This window comes from Lolium rigidum, chromosome 5, assembly GCF_022539505.1.
Source record: "Lolium rigidum isolate FL_2022 chromosome 5, APGP_CSIRO_Lrig_0.1, whole genome shotgun sequence".
NCBI lineage: Eukaryota > Viridiplantae > Streptophyta > Magnoliopsida > Poales > Poaceae > Lolium > Lolium rigidum.
Genome location: NC_061512.1, coordinates 134,791,287 through 134,814,119, shown reverse-complemented (window position 1 = coordinate 134,814,119; position 22,833 = coordinate 134,791,287). Strand labels below are relative to the sequence as shown.

Here is a 22,833-nt window from a genome sequence, read left to right as displayed (position 1 = left end):
CAAGGAGAAGAAGACCACTTTGACCAATTCCCCGACCAAGGCAAGATGATACTCTTGCAAAGTGCAAAGCTCACCATGAGCAAGGCATCATCCCATTTACTTTATGTTCATAATCCTATTTCCAAGTTTTTACTTTACGAGCTTCATTACTTTTGTTTTATCAAAGTACTTTTTGATTCATGATTCACTTGGTTAGTACTAGATTAGTACAAGAGTATCAAGGTTAGCTTAGAAGCAAAGCAAAGTACTTAGCACCCCTCATACCTAGATGCTAGTGCTAAATTTAGAAGTGACTACTCTAGTTGGGAACTTGTGAAATGCAATGACTTTGAAAACCTTGGAATGATGAGTCATTCTATTGAAAGATTTTGAAGGTGAATATGACTGGTGAATGACATGGTGAATTTTACCAAAACTGATGGTTGGGTTCGGATGCGATACCATTCCAATTTTACAAGTACCCCCACAATACCTGAATTTGGGTAAGGCTTAGCTGGAAACTTATGTATTTTAGTATGGGTTCCCTCTGAAAAAGCGTCATCGGGGTTATGCTGAGGCTGCCTCCATTGAAAGTGAATTGATGTGAAATGAGGTGAATGTCCTACCCAAGCCCTGTGCAGTTTCCGGGTTGGCGGTTTGCTTTCACCGGGAGGCCAAACTCATGGGGAGAGGTGCCTATACTAGGGTATGTAAATGAAAGGTTAGGATTGGTAGTTCGCGTACTGCGTACGATAAATCAGGACCAGTTACCCCTGACGAACTATTGCAATTGTTGTGGCACAAGTGTACAACCTCTGCAGAATTAAACCTATTCGAATAGCCGCGTCCGCGGTTATGGACAGTTGGGAAGGCCATACTGTTCCATCATCAGAATTTTTCTAAAAATATGGATGGTGACTTGTGAATTTGAATTTGAAAGGTGACTTTGACTTTGAATCACAACAGAGTTGTGAGAATGACACTAATGTTCCCACTTGAGTTAGTTAGCATTTGAATAAGTCTTCTCTCAAATACTTGTGAACTAAAATTGGCTTTTGCAAAATAAACTAGAGCTTAGCACCCCTTACTACAATTGTTAGCACTTACATTAGTATTAGTTTGCGAGTACTTTAAAGTACTCACGGCTGTGTCCCTGGCTATTCAAATGGCCAGACTATGAAGAGGAGCAGAACTATCAAGATGACGACCAGCAGGACGCCTACGACAACTAGGGAATCTTCTGACGTCAGACGTTGGCCTGTGGACTAGAGAGTCCCTTCTATTTACGCTTCCGCTATGAAACTATGAACTTTGTGTCCGTTGATCAATAGATCAACTATTTGTGTAATATGGATCATGTGATCTGAATTTGTAAGACGACTATGGTATGTAATGAATGATGACTTATGATATTCAACTGCTATGTCTCGCAACAATAATATTCCTGGGATTGCGATGTATGGCATAACAGGCATCTGGACTTAAAAATCCGGGTGTTGACATGTATTATTCTCAATAGAATATAATTTGGGGTTAGCTAATTCCGTAATATTAATTTGTCTAAAGCTACCTTTTATCCTCTCTTTATCTGCAAAGATTCTGTCTGATCTGTTCACTCTTGCTACTAATTTCCCACCGTGAATATCCTGGTGCAAATTTACTGGTTGAATGTTATACTGTTCTACTGCTATGCTAAGATTGATGATATTTGATTTGTGCTTTGATGCTGTCAGTTGTGATCGTGCATGTATGTTCTTAGGTTGTGTTTAGCTAATTTGGTAAATGTAATGCGTATGAATTCATATTGTTTCAATATTGATCGTGTAAACATATAAGAACTGACTGATAATTGCATCTATAATGACAGCAAAATAATGAAAAATCCTGATTGTGAACAAATATGTACTTGTTGTCCGTTCTATATCTCTATCTCTATCTCTATCTCTACTACTTATAAAGACAAGATGTTGTGTAGGAAAATTAGATCTCGGCTGTTATCTAGATTCATCTAACGATCCAGATTTATTTGTTCTCCCCACCCGCGCCCGCACGACCTAATCATCTCCCATCTCTCCCACCCCGCCCAGTAACTACCGCATCTCTACAGACTACAACTATGCAAGGCCACGCCCAGCCTCCACACCGCGCCGCCTCACCCCGCTTGATAACGTCTGCTAGCCCTACCTCCACCAGGACCAAGATGCAGGGCGGCGCATCCATCCTGGTCGGCACGTTGCAGCCCGTCCCCGGGGGGACAAGGGGGAAGATATACTGCCTCACATGATCCTGATCGCAAGCACCCTGCCCTGCTGCCTCCTGTCCATGCGAAATCGCCATTCCACACGTCGTCGTTTGTCTCGAGATGTTGGATCCCCACGCGACGGTGCCGTCTCATGCGACACGAGCTGGCCTCCACGTGCTCCTCCCACACCATAACTGGAACCACATCTAGAGATGGGCACCATAGAGGTGAGCCTCGCACGCCCTGCCGCTCATCCGGCCAGGGATCGCCTCTGGCAAGATAGTAGAGTGCAGGATTTGCTAGGAGGAGGACCAGGACACCAGCATGGAAACCTGTAGCTGCCTCGGGGTAACATCTTCACACCGTGATATTATCTTGTTCTGAATGCATTACGTTTTGTCAAAGTTTGTAGTGATTTCGTCTGAAACAGTTTAGTGTCATGTTGAAATAAAAAAAATTCTACATAACCTGCATTCCAGATTCAAAGCAGGTATACCCTATGGTCTGCACTAAATTGTGATCGGGGAGTTCAGTTGTAGATTGAAGTTTGACATACTCTGAAATTGACATACACATCATTTGGCGTATTTTGCGCTCTTCACTTTACCTTATGTTTTGCCTTTTGGGTTTTAAATTCTTCTAAAATATGCATTATCACTGGATATATATTTGTATCTCTTGTGGAGATATATTGGATATATATTTGTATCTCTTGTGGAGATATATTGTTCAATCATGTTGTTTTGAACGATTCATGAGAAGTTCCATGATATCAATAGGATGGTCGGGTGTGAAGGTCTGGAAGTTATATCCTAGATGGAGGCCCAGAAGATGCAAAAGGAGAAGTAATGAGGGGGCCATGGAAACAAGAGGTGGGGATCGACAGTTAAGAAAAAGATATTTTCTAAAATGCACAAATTTGTTTGAGCACTTGGTAACTACTGAATCAATTCTATAATAAATAGAAGTATGGAATCAACTTGCATGATCTGTCAGATTAAGATAAACTGATCGCTGCAGCTTGCTTTGTGGCATCTCCGTTTCTTTTGTAGGCATTTGCAAATTCAAAATTTGTACATATTGCGTGTTGGGGTCGTCTGTTCTAATGCTATACGAGTCCATTTCTATTTTCTTACGTCATCAACTTATTTGATAAAGCTACTAAAAATGTATATTTAATGAAAAGAAGCTTGACATAACCAATATTTCAACTGAATGTGCTTACACTTTACCTCACAGTGTGCAAGTTTGGTAATATTATTTACCTAGGTCTTGCCTTTGTTGTACTTCTTAACAATGTGGTTTGTGCGTTCTTCGGAGACACTACATTGCTGACTCCGCGTTAGCAAATTTGATTCAGGCCTGATATTTTACATGGGACTGAGTTTGGTCATTTAGTGTCAAATATCATGTATTTAGTGAACTGATCCTACCTCGCAATTTGCTTACCTGTCCAAAAGTTTAGTAGCCATCTTTATCACACTTATATTGGCATTTCGTGCATGGATGACCAGTTGTTAGCTTTACAAATTGTTCCAAAATTAGACGGATCGTCAAGATTTGCTTTCATATGATAGGTTCAAGTATCACATAATTGTTGAAATTAGTTTTTTTTTCTTTGTAAATTTGATATGAGGCATTGGCGCAGTTTCGTGGATTTAAGTATAACTTGAGCTGAACCTAAACTGCCCGTAACAACCCCCGTGTCCCCTGGGATCTGAGTATCTGATGCTTTTACGGACATCTGTTTGTAATCTCAACATACAAATCATTTCACCATCGAAATTCAGAATTAAAGACATGCTGTAGAACATGTCCTCCAAGAGCTCTTGAGGGAGTATCCAGATCAGCTTCACCACATTTGAGGCCGAGAGGGATCAATTATGAGTTCATTAGAATTTTTCGTTACTAGGTGCTTATTGTGGCCTTTAATATGATTCCTACAAGATTGTAGAGGGCAAGGAATGGAATAAAGTTATGTGTTGTTGTAGTTTTACTTTGGTAATATGTGGGATCGTGATTTCTTGTGATCAATAGTTGTAGCAGATTATTTGGTCCTTACTTATGGTAATTTTAGTTTCAAGGTACATCTGAACATATATTTGTTGACTTGGGACTCTTTTTTTTGGATATTGCTATGGTTAGTACAACGACTCAGAGTAGGTTTTTTTGTAATTTCATGGTTGGAAGAATTCAATTTTATACATGTTAACTTTGTACCTGAAGAATTTCAGTGTATCTTTGATGAACATCTGGTCGACCTTATTTATCAGTGTACCTAATTTATTCAATCTATCATCGTGTAGGTCACGCTGGTGCTTACAATAAGTGCAGAACTTGAGAGCAGATATTATGTGTTGTGAGGAAGAAAATTCAGGAGTATTTTTTCTTTGTTGTATTAGGGTGATCTCGAGGAGTAAGACATAAAAAAGTAAATTTTGATGGAGTTATTCATTTTGATACTAAACGTGGAGACCGACTATTCTCAACTAAATATACTATAGGAGCATCCTATTTTATGATACTTAAGCAAATGATGATTGGTTTGTTGTCAAACTATATTATTTCTATAAAAAATATGAGTGGAGACGTCCGTTGCACGTGCAAGCTTACTAGTTTGTCTATTAGGTTTATTAGGATATTGACTGATACAATTTTATGAACTATACACATAAATGATTTCTGCTAACCAATTATTTTTCTTCATAATCCTTCTGTCACAATGTACAAGTAAACATGCCACTGTTATATGCAGACAGGCCCGGCCCTGGGGCAGGGCGGGAGGGGCGATCGCCCTGGGCCCATGAAACTTGGGGGCCCCAAAGCTGGATTTGCATCCTATCCCACGCAAGGTTTGGTCGCTTATGGCCCAGAAAAAAACTAGCTCTACAAGCGTACAAGCAGAAGGGACTCGGGAGAAAATAGATTGGCTGACAATTAATATCCGCATCATGATTGCATCTTCCAAAATAATCATGGCGGCTGGGTGTTGGCTTCACGGGACCGCGCGGAGGTTGAGTCGCCGGAACTTGATGAGCTTTAGGTTCTAATCGAACTGACAATGCAAATACTACACTCTAGAAGGTATGCCTGCTCCTTTCTATTCTTGTCTTGGTAAATGGAGATATGTAGATGCAAAAATTTAGGACGCCATGAGACTTGATTGAAGGGGGGAAAATTAGTGGTATGGACGTGGGGTAGTACAGATTTAGACTGTTTGGTTGAGTTTAGATAAAGGAGAGAGACAGTGAAGAAACACATGGAAAAGGAAAGCAGTCAATGTAATGGTGGCCCCCAGCCACCAATGTCACAAATTGGAGCAAAATGTTTAACATTTCACAATCTTAGCTTTTTGCAAACCAATTAGGATACGAGATAACTTTTATCAATAAATTTGATTAGTAAGCTGAAAATTAACAAACCCCTTCTCAGTAGATAATAAGAAGTGTTTATACCATGATTGAGAACATGAGACAATTTCCCAAGTGGGCCATACTTTCAGATTATATGTCACACCCACAGCCGCTATCCCGCCGAGAAAACAGTGGAGATTCTCGAGATGGTATGCCTCTAACTTACCTTTGCTCTAGACCATTTTGCCATGATGACCCAATACATTTCTTATGATGATCAGCGTAATACACACATAAAAGTAAATGTATAGTTTTCATTGCTTAAGAGCTTATTCATATACCTCCGATCAAGATTTTTTTGGCAAGGAGATAGCGAGAAGAAAAAATATCGGTTGACTAAATGGAGTGTTGTTTGCCGCCCCAAAGATCAAGGTGGACTAGGAATCCACGATCTAGAGGTTAAGAACCAGGCGCTATTAGGCAAATGGCTGGCCAGGCTCTTAACTGAGAAGGGGGTATGGCAAACTTTGTTGAGAAGGAAGTATGTAGGCTCTAAAGCTTTTTCTTTAGTTCATTGGAAACCAGGAGATTCACACTTTTGGGCTGGTATCATGGCTACTAAAAAGCACTTCTTTCCGCATGGGTCTTTCTCCATTAGGGACGGATCGGAAATTCGTTTCTGGGAGGATAGATGGTTGGGAACAACTACACTTCGGGAACAATATCCAACTTTATACAGGATTGTTCGTCATAAGGATGTAACCCTACAGAGGGTAATGGAAACTTCTCCACCATCTATGACCTTCCGGCGTAATGTAGTCGGCCCCCGATTAACCAATTGGAACGAATTGCTACAAAGATTAGCTTTTATCCAATTGATACAAGGGAAAGACCTGTTTCGCTGGGAACTCACCAAGAATGGTAAATTCTCAGTGAGATCCATGTATGAAGCCTTGATACAGCCTATTCAACCGGTATTTAATAACAAAAGGATATGGAGACTCAGGATACCTTTAAAGACGAAGGTCTTTGCCTGGTATTTGCGTCGTGGTGTTATCCTCACCAAAGATAACCTTGCAAGAAGGAACTGGCATGGATGTAAGAGATGTGTGTTCTGTCATGAAGACGAGACAATTAAACATCTCTTCTTTCAATGCCGGTTTGCTAAAACTATATGGTCAATCATTCAGATAGGATCTAGCTTATACCCGCCCCGTAGCATTGCAAACATTTTCGGCAATTGGCTAAACGGGATTGAGGTTAGGTTTAGGAGTCTTATCAGGGTGGGAGCGTTAGCCGTCATATGGTCGCTCTGGCTATGTAGAAATGACAAGGTTTTCAATGACACTAATTCCTCTCTTATGCAGGTAATCTTTCGATCTACGGCTACGCTCCGTTCATGGTCGCCACTTCAGCGCTTGGAGGACCGCGACCTCTTTACGGAGGTGTCTACACGATTGGAGAATACGGCCAAGGAGTTTATTATCCAACATGGGTGGCTGCATAGTCTAAGGATAGCAGCTCCTTCGCCATGATTTGAGTTCATTTTGTAATCCAATTATGTCGATCTTTGGTAACTCTGAACGGCTGTGTGCATCTTGGTTATGCAGAGGCCGGGTGTATTACATCAAACTCTGAAGTAATAAAGCGCCCTTTTTCGAAAAAAAAATAACATGCAGTATATCAATTCCCAAAAACAAGTAAGATACTATATGTACATTGTACAATTATCACTTGATGTTAATAGTGAAGGGCCCTGAGCAATAGCTTTGCCCCGGGCCCCTAAATTCCCAGGACCGGGCCTGTATGCAGATACAGATACCAGATCAAGTTTTAAGCCTGGAAACACATCAAATTATAAAGGCATTATTGCCACAGCTGGAGGAATTTGACTGAGAAAACAAAGTTAGCAAATGCCCTCTATCTCCCTCTCTGGGTAAGTCAAGCTGGCCATGTGTTACTTTTTAGTGTATAGTAAGTTTGCACGTGCACATGCACGTTCCATACGATGCCTGAATTATATGGTTGTATAACAATGTGTTACTTGATCATACAATGCCCGAAAATGCTAGTAGAGAATTGTTCTGTTTTTTTATTTCATACAAGGCAAGTATATCATTAGTCATGAGAGATACATGTCATGCAATAATAAAGTGGTTTTAATTGTCACGCTAAGGAGCTGACATGTGACATTTCTGTCTCAATTGGAGTCAACCTTACTATACACTTAGTAATTATGTAGACCTAGGATGTACAATGTTCCTATCGCCATGAAGCTCAACAACTTGCCTGAATCTTGGCACCAGAGCTGCTGCACCTCCAGGGCCGTCGGGAAACACCTGGATAACCTTTTGAAGTTGTGTGTGCCACGGACCATATTCAAGTGTATTATTTACCATCACATGGAAATTCAGAATTACGGGTCATATTCATGTGTCATATTCATGTAATGGTTTAACATCAAACACACATAAAGGATGAGTGGCTAATGTATAAGAATCTACAATCCTTTTAGAAAGAGAAACAAACAAAGACATTACTGCCAGATGGTCCAACAGTTGAAGATGCAACATGCCTGAACAAGAAAATCATGAGTTTTTCTGCAGTTACGGACTACATGGAAGATCAGGCTGGTTGAGGAGGTCGATGGCGGAGCTCGACAACAAATGACGTATATAAATCATTAAACCAAATTCAACGCAGCAGTTAAAGATTACTATTATATGCTGCTGAACAAACAAATGAATAGATCTCCACGAATCCACAGCCAAAAATATTAAAATTGCATTCAAAAGGTTGTACTGAATAAACTCTTCGATACATTCCCCCGAAAGGAAAATAACCTGATACATACCTGTTTGATACATCAGTGGCACACAGTTTTCCTTGTTCTACATTGATCACCCGACAACTATGCCTAAATTGTTTCCTCGAGCAGCCTGAAATCGTGAAGCACAAAAAGGAATATCATTACTAAACAACAGTATAAGATCCTAAAAAATATTCGCATGAACAAAATCGCGAGACATTATCACCAGCAGAATACAAATTCAATTTCTTGTTCACGGAGAAGTGAGAAAATCAATTTCAAGCAAATAATTGATTAGTGAAGAATTAAGGAAATGATTAACCCCACCCCTGACCGTTTCGTCCCTGCCCGCTCCCGCGAGCGGCAGGGCGAAACCCTAACTCGCGCGCCGCCGGGCCTCCCCTTCCCCTGTCCTCTCCCTCGCCGCCGCCAGAGGGCGCGCCGGGGCGAAGCCTCGGGGGCGTCGGCGGCGGCGGGGACTCTCTCCCCTCTCGCTCGGTTGCGGTGGCGCGGGCTGCGGCGGTCGGCGGGGGCGCGGCGCTGGTCGAGGGGCGCCGTGGCGTGGTCGTGCGGCGGCGGCGTGGCGGCTTCGTGTTCCCGGCGTACCCGTCGCGGGGGCGGGGCTCTCGGGATCTTCCCCGGCGGCTGGTGACGCGCGCGGACGCTCCTCCGGCGGAAGACGGCCTGGGGCGGCGCTGGGCGGGGCGACCCGACGATTTCGTGGAGGCGCGCGTGGCGGGTGGGCTCGGGCCGGGGCAGGGGCCTCTGGGCACTCCGAGCTCCGATCTACCCCCAGATCTGAGGGCCGCTGGCAGCCAGGGGGCTGCTGGCCGCGGATCTGGCTGGTGGAAACCCCCCTCGCCGCCTCTCGTCTCGGGTTCTTCGCGGCAGGGCCGTGCCTCCTTCTTCAATCTGAGGTGTGTGCGCTTGGACGCCGGGGCGGCGGCCCTGGAAGGTGGGAGCTTGTTGGAAGCTCGGGTGCTGGCCAGTGTCCACGGCCGTGAGGGCGGCGTGGCACCGGCGAGCAGCGTGGTGCGGTGGTGGGTTGACCTGCTGGTTGGCCCAATCTGTAGATGGTGGAGGGATTTTGCCGAGGGGAAACCCTTGCCCGCTTGGGCCACGACGGCGACGTCCGCGGACGTCGTGACCTTCCTGAAGGCGTCGATTGGGGCTTCTCTCTATCCATCTACAGGCTCCGGGTGAAAACCCTAGATCCTCGGATCGGGCGGTGGCGGCACTCCGGTGTCGTTCTCTTCTTGAAGACATCGTCTTGGAGTCCACAACACGAGGCTCTCTGATGGTTGTGACGGTGGTGGTTCTCCGGCGATCATCGGCAAGGCTTGCTCCGTGCCCTCCCCTGGTCGAGCCTCCTTGGTGCTACCTCTCGGTCTGTGAGCAACGCGGGTCGGTCCCCGGTGGTGGTCGGCTTCCGGTGGCGCTTCTGCGACGAAGGAGTGTTGTTGAGGCGCGCGTGAAAAATGGCTCGCTCTCGGGTGAGCTCCGGCCCGACACTGTAGACTCCAGCTCTTCTTCGAGTCCTCGTAGGCGCTTTGGCTGAGCTTCTTGGTCGCGCTTCCGGTTGTAGCCTCTTCGGTAGTTCGTGTGGGTGTGTGGTGTCGTTTTGTAAGCTGGGTTCAGCACTATGTATCTTTCTCGCCGTTGTTGGCTTTGTTAATTCAAAGTCGGGCACTTCAGTGCCTTTTATCTAAAAAAAATTAACCCCACCCCTAGAGAGATTAAAATTGTGTTAGCTGCTGGTGTTGGCTATTTAATCCAGATACTTAGTGAGCCTAGCAATGTTTCGTACAGAAGGGACAATTAATCTAAAACACGTAGAGGAGCTAGGAGAGTCGGGAGACAAAGCAGGCTAATATAAACATGAACATGATTCACAAGAGACCGCCGATGCCATAATTTCTCTGTTCTTAATACAATTACAATCAGGAAGCTATTGGCTTACACTAATTTCTGCAAGTCACCTTCAATTCTGGTGTTGGATATGGTTTAATAAATACTGTTGGGTTTGGCTTTTCAGCCTCAAACGACATGGAGAGGATATGGTTTAAAAAATATTGTTGGGTTTGGCTCTTCAGCCTCAAACTTTAAAAAAAAACTCAGCAGGTCAAACTTGGATATAGAGGCCAATAGCTACAGATTCAATGTTCAAAATAATAAGCTTAGCTAAACCAGCTCATCTGAAACGGAAACTCACCTCAGAAGATAGGACTGCGTCAAACCATTGATCATTTCAGGGACTATAAAAGTGGTTGAAGGCGGGTGTCAAAACTGGATACAACAACTATTCTTACATCAGCCCATCTGAATGCTTCAAAAATATTTTTAACATCTGTGTCAATGGACCGCCATGCCTAGAAAACATGAACACTAAGCTCCAACATAAATAAGTTGGTTTCAAAGTGTTTTGATTCCAGAGTATATCTCACCTTTTCAGCTGTACAGTACTGATAAAGTTCATCAAGGTATTTATCGTGTAAACATAGAAGAACTGACTTATAATTGCATCTAAAATGACAGCAAAATAATGTAAATTCCAGATTGTGAACAAATATGTATGGGGTTTATTAGGATATTGACTGATACAATTTTATGAACTATACAAGCCTAGTTTTCGTGTGCTACTTGGGCTAAAAAACAGGCAACCAATCAGCCATAGCCGAAATCTCGAGACTGTGGCACAATTAGTTCAAATACTTTCAGAAGCGAATGCTTTGGAATATTCCATTCTTGTAGCAGCCACCGCTTCGGATCCTGCTCCTCTGCAATTTCTGGCCCCATATTCAGGGTGTGCCATGGGGGAATATTTCCGCCAGCACAGAAAACTCTCCACAAGAGACCAAACAACAGGCCTGTTATGGCCCGTGGCCCGTCTGCGACGCGCAGATCGCCCCTTCCCACTGGCGCAGTGATGCATGAAATCGACCCAGGTTACCAAACGCGCCCCTACTATCCTTAGTTGTGAGGAACTTCTTAGTTATATAGGATTTGTTCTCTCGGCTCTACAAATATTTCTGTACAGGGCCCCCATTTTGTTGATTTTCACTGTCCCCTAACATGTCAGGTCCGGCCCTGCCCTGATTCTCGATTCCAACGAAACGCAACAATCATCTCTCACGTGTTCTTCCACTGACTTGTCTTCCTATGCTTCCAACAGTCATAGTCGATTCTCTGTGTGATACTAACTACAGTAGTGCTCAGTGTACAGATCTCACAAGGTACGGTGTTGGGGCAAGTCGTGAAGGAGAAGGGGGCGGACCTAGAGCTATGGGTGGCATACAGGCATAGCATCCGTACCCGTGCGGCCTTGCCGTCCGCACTCAGAGCAACGAACATGATAAGGTACATGAACAATTCAGAAACATTTTGGCCTAAATTTCTCATAAAAAGCATGGATGACTTAATGAGTAAACTTTAGAAAAAATACTGTATATAAATGTTAGTTTCTCATTATTTTTTCTTGCAACCCATTGCACATGTCATGTGACACTTGTTTGCAGAGTTTTAGTGAGATTTTCTCTCCAGTAGCTAGCTAGAGGGGTGGGACGTGGTTTTCGAGAAACAGAATAAAATGAAATTAGAATCATTCGCAGCTAGCGTTCAATGTTCTCTCATTGCATCAAAATCATCGAAACTAGGATGGTTCCGTCGAACTTTGCTTTAAAATGAGGTGAACTTCCCAGTATAAGCTAAAAAAGGTGATCTGGTACACTGCTATTTGAGAGAATTATAAAGCTACTGGGCTAACTCCCAGGCTACATCGATGATTACACGAGAAACCCTACTTAATTATAGATAGTGCTAACTTATAAAGACGCAAATTCTAGGCAACTCCTAGGAACTCTTTGATTGGATTTTGGAGTTGAGCCATGACGGCCTCCCAGCCAGCATGTGTGGGGTGGGCATCATCCCAGAAGAAGTACTGGCGGGGGTCCTCGCACAGGGAATAGAGGGGGTTGGAGTTCTTATCCTGCTGTCCACAGTAGCCCTTGTGGTCGGCGCTCTCGCAGCACGGTTTTCTGATGTGCTTGAACTGCTTGCCTTGAGCTGCAAAATTAACATAGTACCATAGAGCAAACAATTAAAATCCCAATCAATATGTTGTGACGAACTGACGATTCAGTCTCATGCTAGTAATATATAAGATGCTAGCTCGCGCATACCCAGGTCTTGGTTGCCGTGACCGATGATGTGATCGAAGGCGGAGCTCATGTCGACTATGAGGACACCTTTCTTGTTGCCCAGCTTCTGTTCTAGGAAGTAGTTGTGCTTGGAGGTGGCCTCGTTAGCCCATTCATCGCACGCTTTGTAGTTATCTTTCCTGCTGAAGGATGGCGTGCAGCCAAGAGGGTGCAGATTGTTCACCAAGATCTTCTTCACCCCAAGGTTTTGCAGCCGCTCCACGTTGGTGGCGATCTCAGTCGTTATGTTCCAGGCTAAATCGGTGACCTGAAACAACACTTTCTAAGTTACATACGAGCAGATATTTATAAAAATTGATGGCTACTCCTATTCTGTACTCACCTGCCAGGTGTTCATTATGAAGCGGAATTGCTTGTAGTCATTTCCGGAGCTGGCGAGGAGCGCGACAGAGTGGGTAACATGATTTTTCGAGATTATCCTGCTTTTGATCATGGTCTTGAAATTGTCGACCTGCTCGCGGAGGTTGATCCAAAATGATATCCGGAACACGCCGGTGGTAGAATAGGCGAAGTTCATACCGGTAGGGCCACAGGTTTGGCCATACGTGCTTTCAAACGGCGGAGGGGACAGCGAAAGCCCCATCATCTTCGCTGCAACATGTAGCCACGGTTAGTATGAACACGTACGTACACCAACAGACAAATAAGATGGAGATTATATCATCGGTACCGTACCGATGAAATCGGATTGAACCAAGTAGTCTGAGAAGCGGCCGGTGGCTTTCTCTTCATCAGTCGTTGCCTGGTCATTCGAGACACCGTAGGGAAAGAACCATTGGCGCGACGTCTCACCCAACTCAGGCGATCGTCGAAGGTTACCATTGTCGACGAACGAATCACCGAAGGCGTACAATGTTTGCGGCGCATGCCAGTTGTGCCGAGCAGACCCCATACGCGCACCTAGAGTTCATGCGAAACTTGGATGATGAGAAGCAAGTAATCACTATAACAAAAGAGAAACAATCTGGCGAACTCACGCACCACAAAGAACAAGGAGGAGCCCGACGCCCCAGAAGGCGGAGAGAAGCGCCTGCATCTTCATGCTGCTTGCTATGGCGGCGCGAGCACAATATATAAGTCAGATGGGTTTTGCGTCTCGATCGAGGTCTGTATTTAAGGGCGCGCGGGAGCATGATCCTAACAACTAGTACCCAGTTTTTCTCGATAACGATCATATCCTATCCATGCAGTGGAGGATCCTATTCCGTAGGAGGATGGCACGCTAGCTAGCAGCGCGAATCCTATTCTCCGCTTAGTGCGGGCGCTATCTGCGGCTCCGCGTAGGTCGATCTCTTTACTTGGCCGGCCCAGTTCCTCGGGTTCTTTTCTCGTCACGAGGTAACAGCTTGTGTCGATCCTTTATACGGAGTACTACCGTTTCTCTTTTTCTGTTTCTGGCCACATATTCTCACCTGATTTTCTGGGTGCTGTTTTGCTAGTAGGTTTTTTATATTTAATCTGCTGTACCTGTTCATTTTTCGGATTTTTTTTATATTTTTTTTTTACTTTTTTATATTTATATTTATATTTTCTCTTTCAGTTTTTTCATTATTTTCTATGATTTCAGATTATGAAACATGTTTACTTTTAAAACAAGTTCAGATTTCAAATTTTGAATTATAAATGTTCATTTTCTAAAGAGAAATATTTGATTTTTCAAAATGTTGGGTTTTCAAAATTGTTCTATTTTAAACTGTTTGATTTCATCAAAATTGGTCAGATTTTGGAAAATATTTTTATAATGGAAAATATGTACAAATTAAAAATTTGAAAATATTCAAATCCGAACAAATTTTAAATATGAACAGATTTGAAACATTTTTTTGATCCGAACAAATTTTAGTTATAAACTATTTCAAAATATGAACAATTTTCAATTTAAAGATTTATGTCCGAACAATTTTTAAATATGAACAATTTTTTGATCCAAACAAATTTTAGTTATAAACTATTTCAAAATACGAACAATTTTCAATTTATTTTTTTATATCTGAACAAATTTCAATTATGAACAATTGTTGGAAAGTATTCAAGGGGGAAACCGTTCAAGGAGAAAACCATTCATAATTAATTTTCTTTTCATGTAATAGATCCGTTTAAGGTGCAAAATCCATTCTTTTTTGTTTTACAAATTTTTTTAAATAAGGAAACCATTCATGCTTGCTCGTTCATCTTTTTGAAAAAAAATTAACTTCAAAATTGTTCAACGTAGAAATATGTTCGTTTTTCAAAAACTTCTAAGGTGGGCATTCTTGGAAAAATGTTTGTTAGGATTTTTGTTCATCATGGTAATTTGTTCATGTAACCAACCTGTGAAAATCCCGTTCTTTTTTTCAAAAATGAAAAAGGTGGGAACGCGTTCATTTTCAAATTTATTCGTCCACATAAACCGTTCAAGGAGAAAACCGTTCATAGTTGAATTTCGTTCATGTATAGGATATGTTCAAGGTCGAAATCCGTTCTATTGTTTTTTACAAAATGTTTTTTAAAGAAGTAACCCGTTCATGCTTGGTATTTTTGTTCATCATGGAAAGCCGTTCATGGAACCGTTGATGTTTTACAATTTGTTCATCGCGGAATTCCGTTCATTTTTTAAAAATTTGTTTAAATTACAAAACATTCAATGTGCAAATCCGTTCATTTTTCAAAAATATTCAAGGTGGGAATGCGTTCTTTTTTGAAATTTGTTCATACACAGAAACCATTCAAGGAGGAAACTATTCATAGTTGGATTTCTTTCATATATTCGATATGTTCAAGGTGGAAATCTGTTTTCATCTTTTTTGAACTTTGTTTTAAGTTGAAAACCGTTCAACGTGCAAATCTGTTTGATTTTCAAAAATTTCTAAGGTGGGTATTCTTGGAAAAATGTTTTGAAGAACTAAACCATTCATGCTAGGATTTTTGTTCATCATGGTAATATGTTCATGTAACCAACCTTGAAAAATCCGTTATTTTTTATTCAAAAATGTTGAAGGTGGGAATGCGTTCATTCTCAAATTTGTTCGTACATCATGGAAACCGTTCATACTTGAATTTTGTTTGATGTATAGGATATGTTCAAGATGGAAATCCGTTCTATTGTTTTTTACAAAAAAAAATGAAAGAAAGAAACCGTTCATACTTGGTATTTTTTGTTCATTATGGAAAGCCGTTCATGGAACCGTTGATGTTTTGCAATTTGTTCATCACGGAAATCCGTTCATTTTTTAAATAATTGTTTGAGTTGCAAACCATTCAATGTGGAAATCCGTTTTCATTTTTCAAAAATGTTCAAGGTGGCAATGCGTTCATTTTTAAATTTGTTCAGACGGAAACCGTTTATAGTTGAAATTCGTTCATCTAATAGATATGTTTAAGATGGAAATCTTTCCATCTTTTTGAAAATTGTTTCAATTTCAAAAAAGTTCAACGTGCTAATATTTTCGTTTTTCAAAAAATTCTAAGGTCGGCATTCTTGGAAAAATGTTTAAAGAACAAAACCGTTGATGTTTTTGCAATGCTAGGAATTTTTGTTCATCATGGAAATCTGTTCATGTAACGAACCTGGGAAAATCTGTTTTTTTTTTCAAAATGTTCAAGGTGGGAATGTGTTAATTTGCAAATTTGTTCGTACACAAAAACCGTTCAAGGAGCAAAACCGTTCATAGTTGAATTTCTGTTAAGATGAACACCATCTTGGAAAAGTAAGTTACAACTTGTAAGTCATACATTCAAATCACTAGTTAGATTAAATGTAAAATTTCCGTTTGATTTTGAAGTAATTTCTACAAAGATGAACACCATCTTGGAAAAGTAAGTTACAACTTGTAAGTCATACTTTCTAAAGTGAAGCATTTGTTTTTATTTTTCATTAGAATTCTTCTATTATTCACAGAACAAATTCGGAAAGTGGAGCGTTCAAGAAAGGAAGAAGACTGCGAATTTTCTTTTCAGGACGAGTCAAACATGGTTCGTGTCTGTTTCTGCAAATACAGATTTTTTCGCCAACTCAGATGTAATTCGAATAGAAATAGCAGTGCTCCATGCGAAGTTTCACTTTCTCGAAGTTTCATCATGTATTGCAATTTGAAAGGTTGAATAACCTACAGCCCTAGTTCACGAGATGCCAAAAGTTCCTTCAAATTTACTTTTGAAACATGCGAATTTCCAAATTTGTTGCAGTTTCTGGTCGTCTAGTACCAATTTAAGGCTCGGAAAAACGTGGCTCAAAAAGAAAGATACAACGAACCGTACAATTCGTGCACGCGCACGAGAACGATGAACAGGCTGTTTCCCGTAACGACGAGCGCGTTAGTGGGCCGAGCCCATTAAGGAGTGTCTCCCGCACCGTCTGAGCGGAGGCAACGTAACGGTTCGCTTAAAGCGTTCTATAGGCGCGCCCAGCTAGCAGCCTCCAAACGCCAGGCCGTCCAACAGGCGGGCCACGCGAGAACAGATACGGGCCGCTTCCACTCATGGCATCGGCCCGACGCAAAACAAACATGAAAAATAACCATTTGCATTGGGCACAGACATGCTTTTTTGATGGGCAGTGCTCATAATCCTCCGGAGGCTCCAGCGCCCCGAACCTCCGGATCCAGCGATCGACACGTGTCTCACAGGGCGACTAAACCACACGGAGACGTTCCGCTCTCCCAGAAAAAAAGGCCACAGAAAAGGGCACACATCATCCTCGCGTCCTCGCTCCAAGCCCTCCTCGGCGGGCGGTAGCTCGGCACCTGACCGGCATCCAACTCCGGTGACGCTGGCGTCCAGCTCCGGCGAGGTCAGCCTCCACGCCACCGCGTAGCAAACAACTCGCCCGGTTGCAGCACATTCTCCCTCTCATGGAAGCTCGTCTCCTGAGAAGCACTACTGCCCAACTTGCAGCATCCCGACCGACTCCGGCGAGCAGCACCGCCGTACGTGTTGGTAGCACTGTCGCGTGCTCCGTCGCAGAATCGCCGAACGCCGCCAGCAGCACCCGCGACAGCCCTTTGCAGCTCCAACGGTAGGTAGGCGCTCGGAGAAACGGCGACGCTCCTTGCAGCTCCACCGGCGGTGGCTTGCAGCTCCGGTTGTCGGCGCTTGAAGCATCGGCGTGTTTCTTTTGCAGCTCCGCCGGCGGCGGCTTGCAGCTCCGGTTGTCGGCGCTTGAAGCATCGGCGTGATTCTTTTGCAGCTCCGCCGGCGGCGGCTTGCAGCTCCGGTGGTAGGCGCTCGAAGCATCGGCGAGGTTCATTTGCAGCTCCGCTGGCGGCGGCTTGCAGCTCTGGTGGTAGGCGTTGGAAGCATCGGCGTGGTTCTTCTGCAGCTCCATCGCCGGATGCCTTGCGGCTCCCATTTTGACCAGTTGTGGAGGTCGGCGGCGGTTCCTCGGTCAGAGGGTGACGCGGTGGAGGTCGGCGGCGGCGCCCCGGTCTATGGGCGGCGAGGGTGAAAGTCGGCGGCGGAGCCCCGGTCACAGGAGTAGAAGATAACGATGGAGAATTGGAGGAGATAAGGACGTGCGGGACCCACCCACGATGTGCTGTTGGAAAGAAACCTGCAGCACGCACGTTACCCTGCCCCTCTGTCTCAAACAGGACGGACACGTGTCGCACGCCTGATCCGGAGGTCGCTAGCGCCCCGAGCCTTCGCCTGTTTTAAAGCATTTTCTCTCTTTGTCCGATTGCCAAAAATGCCGTGCCGACACGCCAGCCAAGCTGACACGTGGCGGTGCTGCCACTTGCGATAGGAAGGTGCCGCCCTCGCCGGCGGCGGCACGTTAGGCTATCCATAGTGCTAGTATCATAAGACTGCTCATAGTGTGGGTAACATAGGTGGTAACATCGCACAACCCAAAACATTTTGGTGACATGGCATAACAATAAATGAAGAAAGAGAATGAGGTGGTAACTAGCTATGTTACCATAACATCACACACCCCAAGGCAATATGAGTCTACAACATCATTAATGAGACATTGCATGAAACCACATCTAAGTTACTACCCACTATGAAGGTAGTAACTTAGACTAGTAACATGACATATGTTACTAGTCTAAGTTACTCTCCACTATGAGCAGCCTAAGGAGTATCATGCATTCCACCTTGACTAAAATCTGATGTTGCGCTATAATTAATGAGGAGAGATATGATAGTGGTATCATAATATGCACTAGTGGAAAACGGGGCAACAGGCCCGATTTGTTTGGGCCTTCAGTCCCGGTTTGCAAACCGGGACCAACAAGGCGGGACTAAAGGGTCCCCCCTTTAGTCCCGGTTCAAAGATGCACCAGGTCCAAAGGCATCGCCACGTGGTGCGGCCAGGGCGCTCGAGGTGGAGGGCCTTTGGTCCCGGTTCGTGGTACGAACCGGACCTGGAGGTTCTCTGCCGCGGTAGAAAATTGCTATTTCTCTGCCGCGGCACAGGTTTAGGGTGGAGCAGCGTTTCTCTGCCGCGACAGAGTTTCAGCAATGCATATATCATTCAAGAAACCACAAAATATCGTCGTGAATATATAAACATCGTCAACAGTACACGTAATGCATGCGTATTTACAATATAAAGTCGGATCTCTTTACTAAATCTATTTGCCTTTACGAAGTTGCTCAAGATCTACGACCTTCCGATAGTGCTCTCCAGTTGGGGCAATGACCTCGTTAAGAAAGAATCCCGCGATTTCCTCTTGAATTGCTCGTATGCGATCCTCCGTTATGAGAGTGTCCCGCATGCGTATCATCTATATTTTTAAAAAGGAGATCAATATATATATATATATATATGAATGGAACTCAATACAATTGATGGTAGTAATATTAATTGTGAAATATTGTTAACGTACACGAGTGTGGAGTATAGCTTCATCCGCATCCCTGGGACAGGCCATGTCACGAATGAAGTTGCAGACGTAGTATCCACATAAGTTATTCCCGGGTTCCTGCCTCATACACTTTACAAAAAAATAGTTCGATCAAACTAATAATCAAGCATCATATTGAAATAAAATATCATAGAGTTTCACGGACATAGCTATATATATAGTACTACTTTCAGGGTAATCTTTAAATGTAAGTTCCGGTTTCCATTTACCCGGAACAGTATTGATGAACCGTTTCCAAGCCCTGCCCGGCAAAAAAAATGAGTAAATGAGTTGTTGATTAGTTGATGATATCGTCAAATTAGAACAGATGAAGATGCCAATACGAAATTGATTGGAATTACCTCAGGAGGTTGGCAGCCATGTCCGCCCATTCCGCATGTTCTTTACGTTTCGAGTCCATGACATTTACGACTCCTTTGTGAAGATCAATGATTAGGAGAATAAAGTGGAATCTGCACAAGCATAGCTCAATGATTACGAGAATAAAGTGGAAGCTGCACAAGCATAATGTATGTTATAACACTCACTTGAAGTTGTAGGGAAAGAATATATCCTCTTTGTTTCCTTGCTTCACTAAACACCTTAGCATGTTGTCCTCTGTGTTCTTGGGGTACTGTCGAACCGTAACTTCATGAACTGTGTCTGGGTCAACGAACCCCAGCTCGTGGAGCTTGCCTCTTTTGCATTCGAGGTTTTTCATTCTGCATAATTAATATATAGAGTACACAAAGAATATAGTGAGGATAATTGTTAGTGCAAATGAATGAGCTGAGCTACAGACTTAATTACATAAATAAATCACTTACAGGCAGTAGCAACTGATGACAGCTTTGTCGAGGGTGTCTTGATTGAATAACTGAAACAGTTCTTCTAACTCAACGTTTATCTCCTCCCGCCCCCGGAAGTAATACTCATCTCTAAGATACACCGTGAGGTAGCGATCACCTCTTCGACAGGCTTTCAGGTACCATTCATGCAACCTTCGCATCTGAGTACCTAGACGCGCGAGCTCGCCAGGTTTGACGAGATAACATCCGTATCTATACTTGTTTACGACTTGAGCCATTGGATAGTAATCTTCGTACTGAACATCTGCTCCCTGACCTCTAGCCTCCCGTTCGATCATCGATGCCATCTTTGGATCATCATAGGATGCACGACGAAGTGGGGTATGGACTGATTGTCCTGATGTCCAAGCTAGGCGACATTTTTTGCTTTTCCCGCTCTATAGGACTGTCCAAGAGAGCGGTCATGATCACTTCTCGGCTCAGCTCTCTTTATTCTCGTCTCGGAAAAGTGCTTCATTGTATGCGGTGCAATAAACGTCTTCTTCGGTGCAAGAAACACCTTTTGCTCATCAGTCTGCTCATGTGGTAACAACTCTGGAGTCTGTGCCCTCATCGGAGTTGATGATCTCTTCGGAGCTGTAGGAGGTGCCGCGGTTAGCTTCCTCTTTTGCTTAGGTGGAGGCGGCGGAGTCTCCTGACGAGGAGGAGGAGGCGGCGGAGTATTGTCACGCGGAGGAGACTGCTCATGCACAGGGGAATCATCATCGCGCATAGGAGAATCATCACGCGGAGGAGACTGCGCAGGTGGCGGAGGAGGCGGACGAGGTGGCCTGCTTGGTGGCTTCTCACCTGGAAACACAATGTTCTCCTTCCGCCATTGCACGGTGGTTCTACGGGCTTCTCCCAGTTCTTTGATTTCCCCATCTTCACCCGCAGGGTGCTCAAGCACCAATTCCTCATAATCTCTCAAGACTTCATCCACCATCACAACAGCAAAGTCATCTTGGACCGGATGGCAATGGTAAGTCCTTGTAGGTAAGAGGATGCCGACCGCCGCCTTGAAGGATAGGTTGAAAAGTTTAACATGCAGCTCACAAGGACGGCTCTCAGTGAGATCATCCACGGGGGGGGAGGGGGGTAGCGATGAGGCTCGACCACCTGGTCATCATCATCATTATCCACCTGCTGAGTGGAAGCCACACTGCATTTCCGGTGTTGAGATTGCAGCGGGACGATAGCATCGAGCAATGCAGGATCTACAGCCTGCCCCTGAGCCATCTGGGATGTAAGTACTTGGGTTACTATTGTTAATTGGGATTTCATGGTGCTCATAGAATCCTCTAAGGACGCTATGCGGTCTGTTTCCCTTGCCTTTCTCCTCTCATGGCTTTTATCAGGAAATCTCTTCCTTTCCATAGGAAAGCCATACTTCCACGGAACGGAGCCTTCTGTGCCCCGTGTTCGTCCGCCGTGTTCTTTGTTCCTAAGGGCGCGTGTCAGCTCATCGTTCTCTCTTTCGGGATGGAACCTCCACTCCTCCACGTCCTTATGTGCTTGTTCCAGGGCTTCAATGGGCTGCTTCAGATGAGCTTTCTTATAGATGCACTTCCCTGTTTCTGGATCCAACTTTCCCCCAATCCCGTAGAACCACTCCTTCGACCGTTCGGTCCAACCATGTGTCCCTAATCTGATCCCTTTCCTGGTCAGTTCCGCCTCAGCTGCCTGCCACTTAGGACGGTTAGCCCTGTATCCACCTGGACCCATAACTTGGTGATATTTCTTCAACACTGAATGGATCGTAGCGAACAAGAGGGGGGGGGGTGAATGGACGCTACGTCAAGTTTTAGCCTTCAATTTTTAGTGCAACGGAAGGTAAAGGTGATAGCTTCAGCGATGGCGGTGTAGTTACTATGATCCTAGACAAGTGCAACAACCAAAGGAACCAAACAAGATAGTAAGAGTAAGGAGCGGGACAACCGGAGGGCGCTGAGACGAGACGAGTACGTCTGCGTTGAGGAGGTTCTAGCCTCACACAAGAGGCTAGACGGCCACACCACGAAGGAAGGCCTCACCTTCTTCCTCGGGAGAGCTCCACGAAGGTGCTCCCCCTTCTCCACTATGGCACCGGTCGAGGCGGTGATTCCTTCACAAGGTTGGGGCGAGCTCCACACCACAACAACCTATGGGGCTAGCACAACACCAAGCTGGCCTCCATAGGTGCACTTCTTCCAAGATTCCACAATAGGAACCCTACCACCAAGATCCACTAAGGACTACCACGAATTGGTGAAATTTCTCTCGGTAGAACGATAGATCGGGGTCTCCTCCACCACTCCTCAAAGTATGAGCAAGATTGATTGGGTAGGTAGGGAGATCCACTCAGTTTGAGCTCAGCAACAATGGAGGAGAGAGAGAGAGAAGAGCTAAAAACGAGTTGGGGAAGAAGAGGCCTTTATATAGGTCTCCTCAAATACAACCGTTATGTGCAGTTTTTGCCTAAGCGGTACTACCGCTCTGGATTCGAAATCCCCAAAGAACTTGTCCACGTGGACACAAAGCGGTACTACCCATCGAGGTACCGCAATGGGCTCCAAACC

The 22,833-nt window shown here is 44.2% G+C and overlaps 1 protein-coding gene across 1 annotated transcript; it reads right to left on the bottom strand.

Annotated features, from left to right (window-relative positions):
• Window positions 1–12,064: 12,064 nt before the first annotated feature.
• LOC124654199 (GDSL esterase/lipase At5g03610-like) lies at window positions 12,065–13,669 on the bottom strand. The gene is made up of 5 exons (XM_047193218.1): window positions 13,582–13,669; window positions 13,276–13,500; window positions 12,923–13,191; window positions 12,562–12,847; window positions 12,065–12,445 (listed from the first exon to the last, which is right to left on the bottom strand). Exons 1-5 carry the CDS (start codon window positions 13,640–13,642, stop codon window positions 12,222–12,224), a joined length of 1,065 nt encoding a protein of 354 aa, XP_047049174.1. The 5' UTR covers window positions 13,643–13,669; the 3' UTR covers window positions 12,065–12,221.
• Between the last annotated feature and the right edge of the window lie 9,164 nt (window positions 13,670–22,833).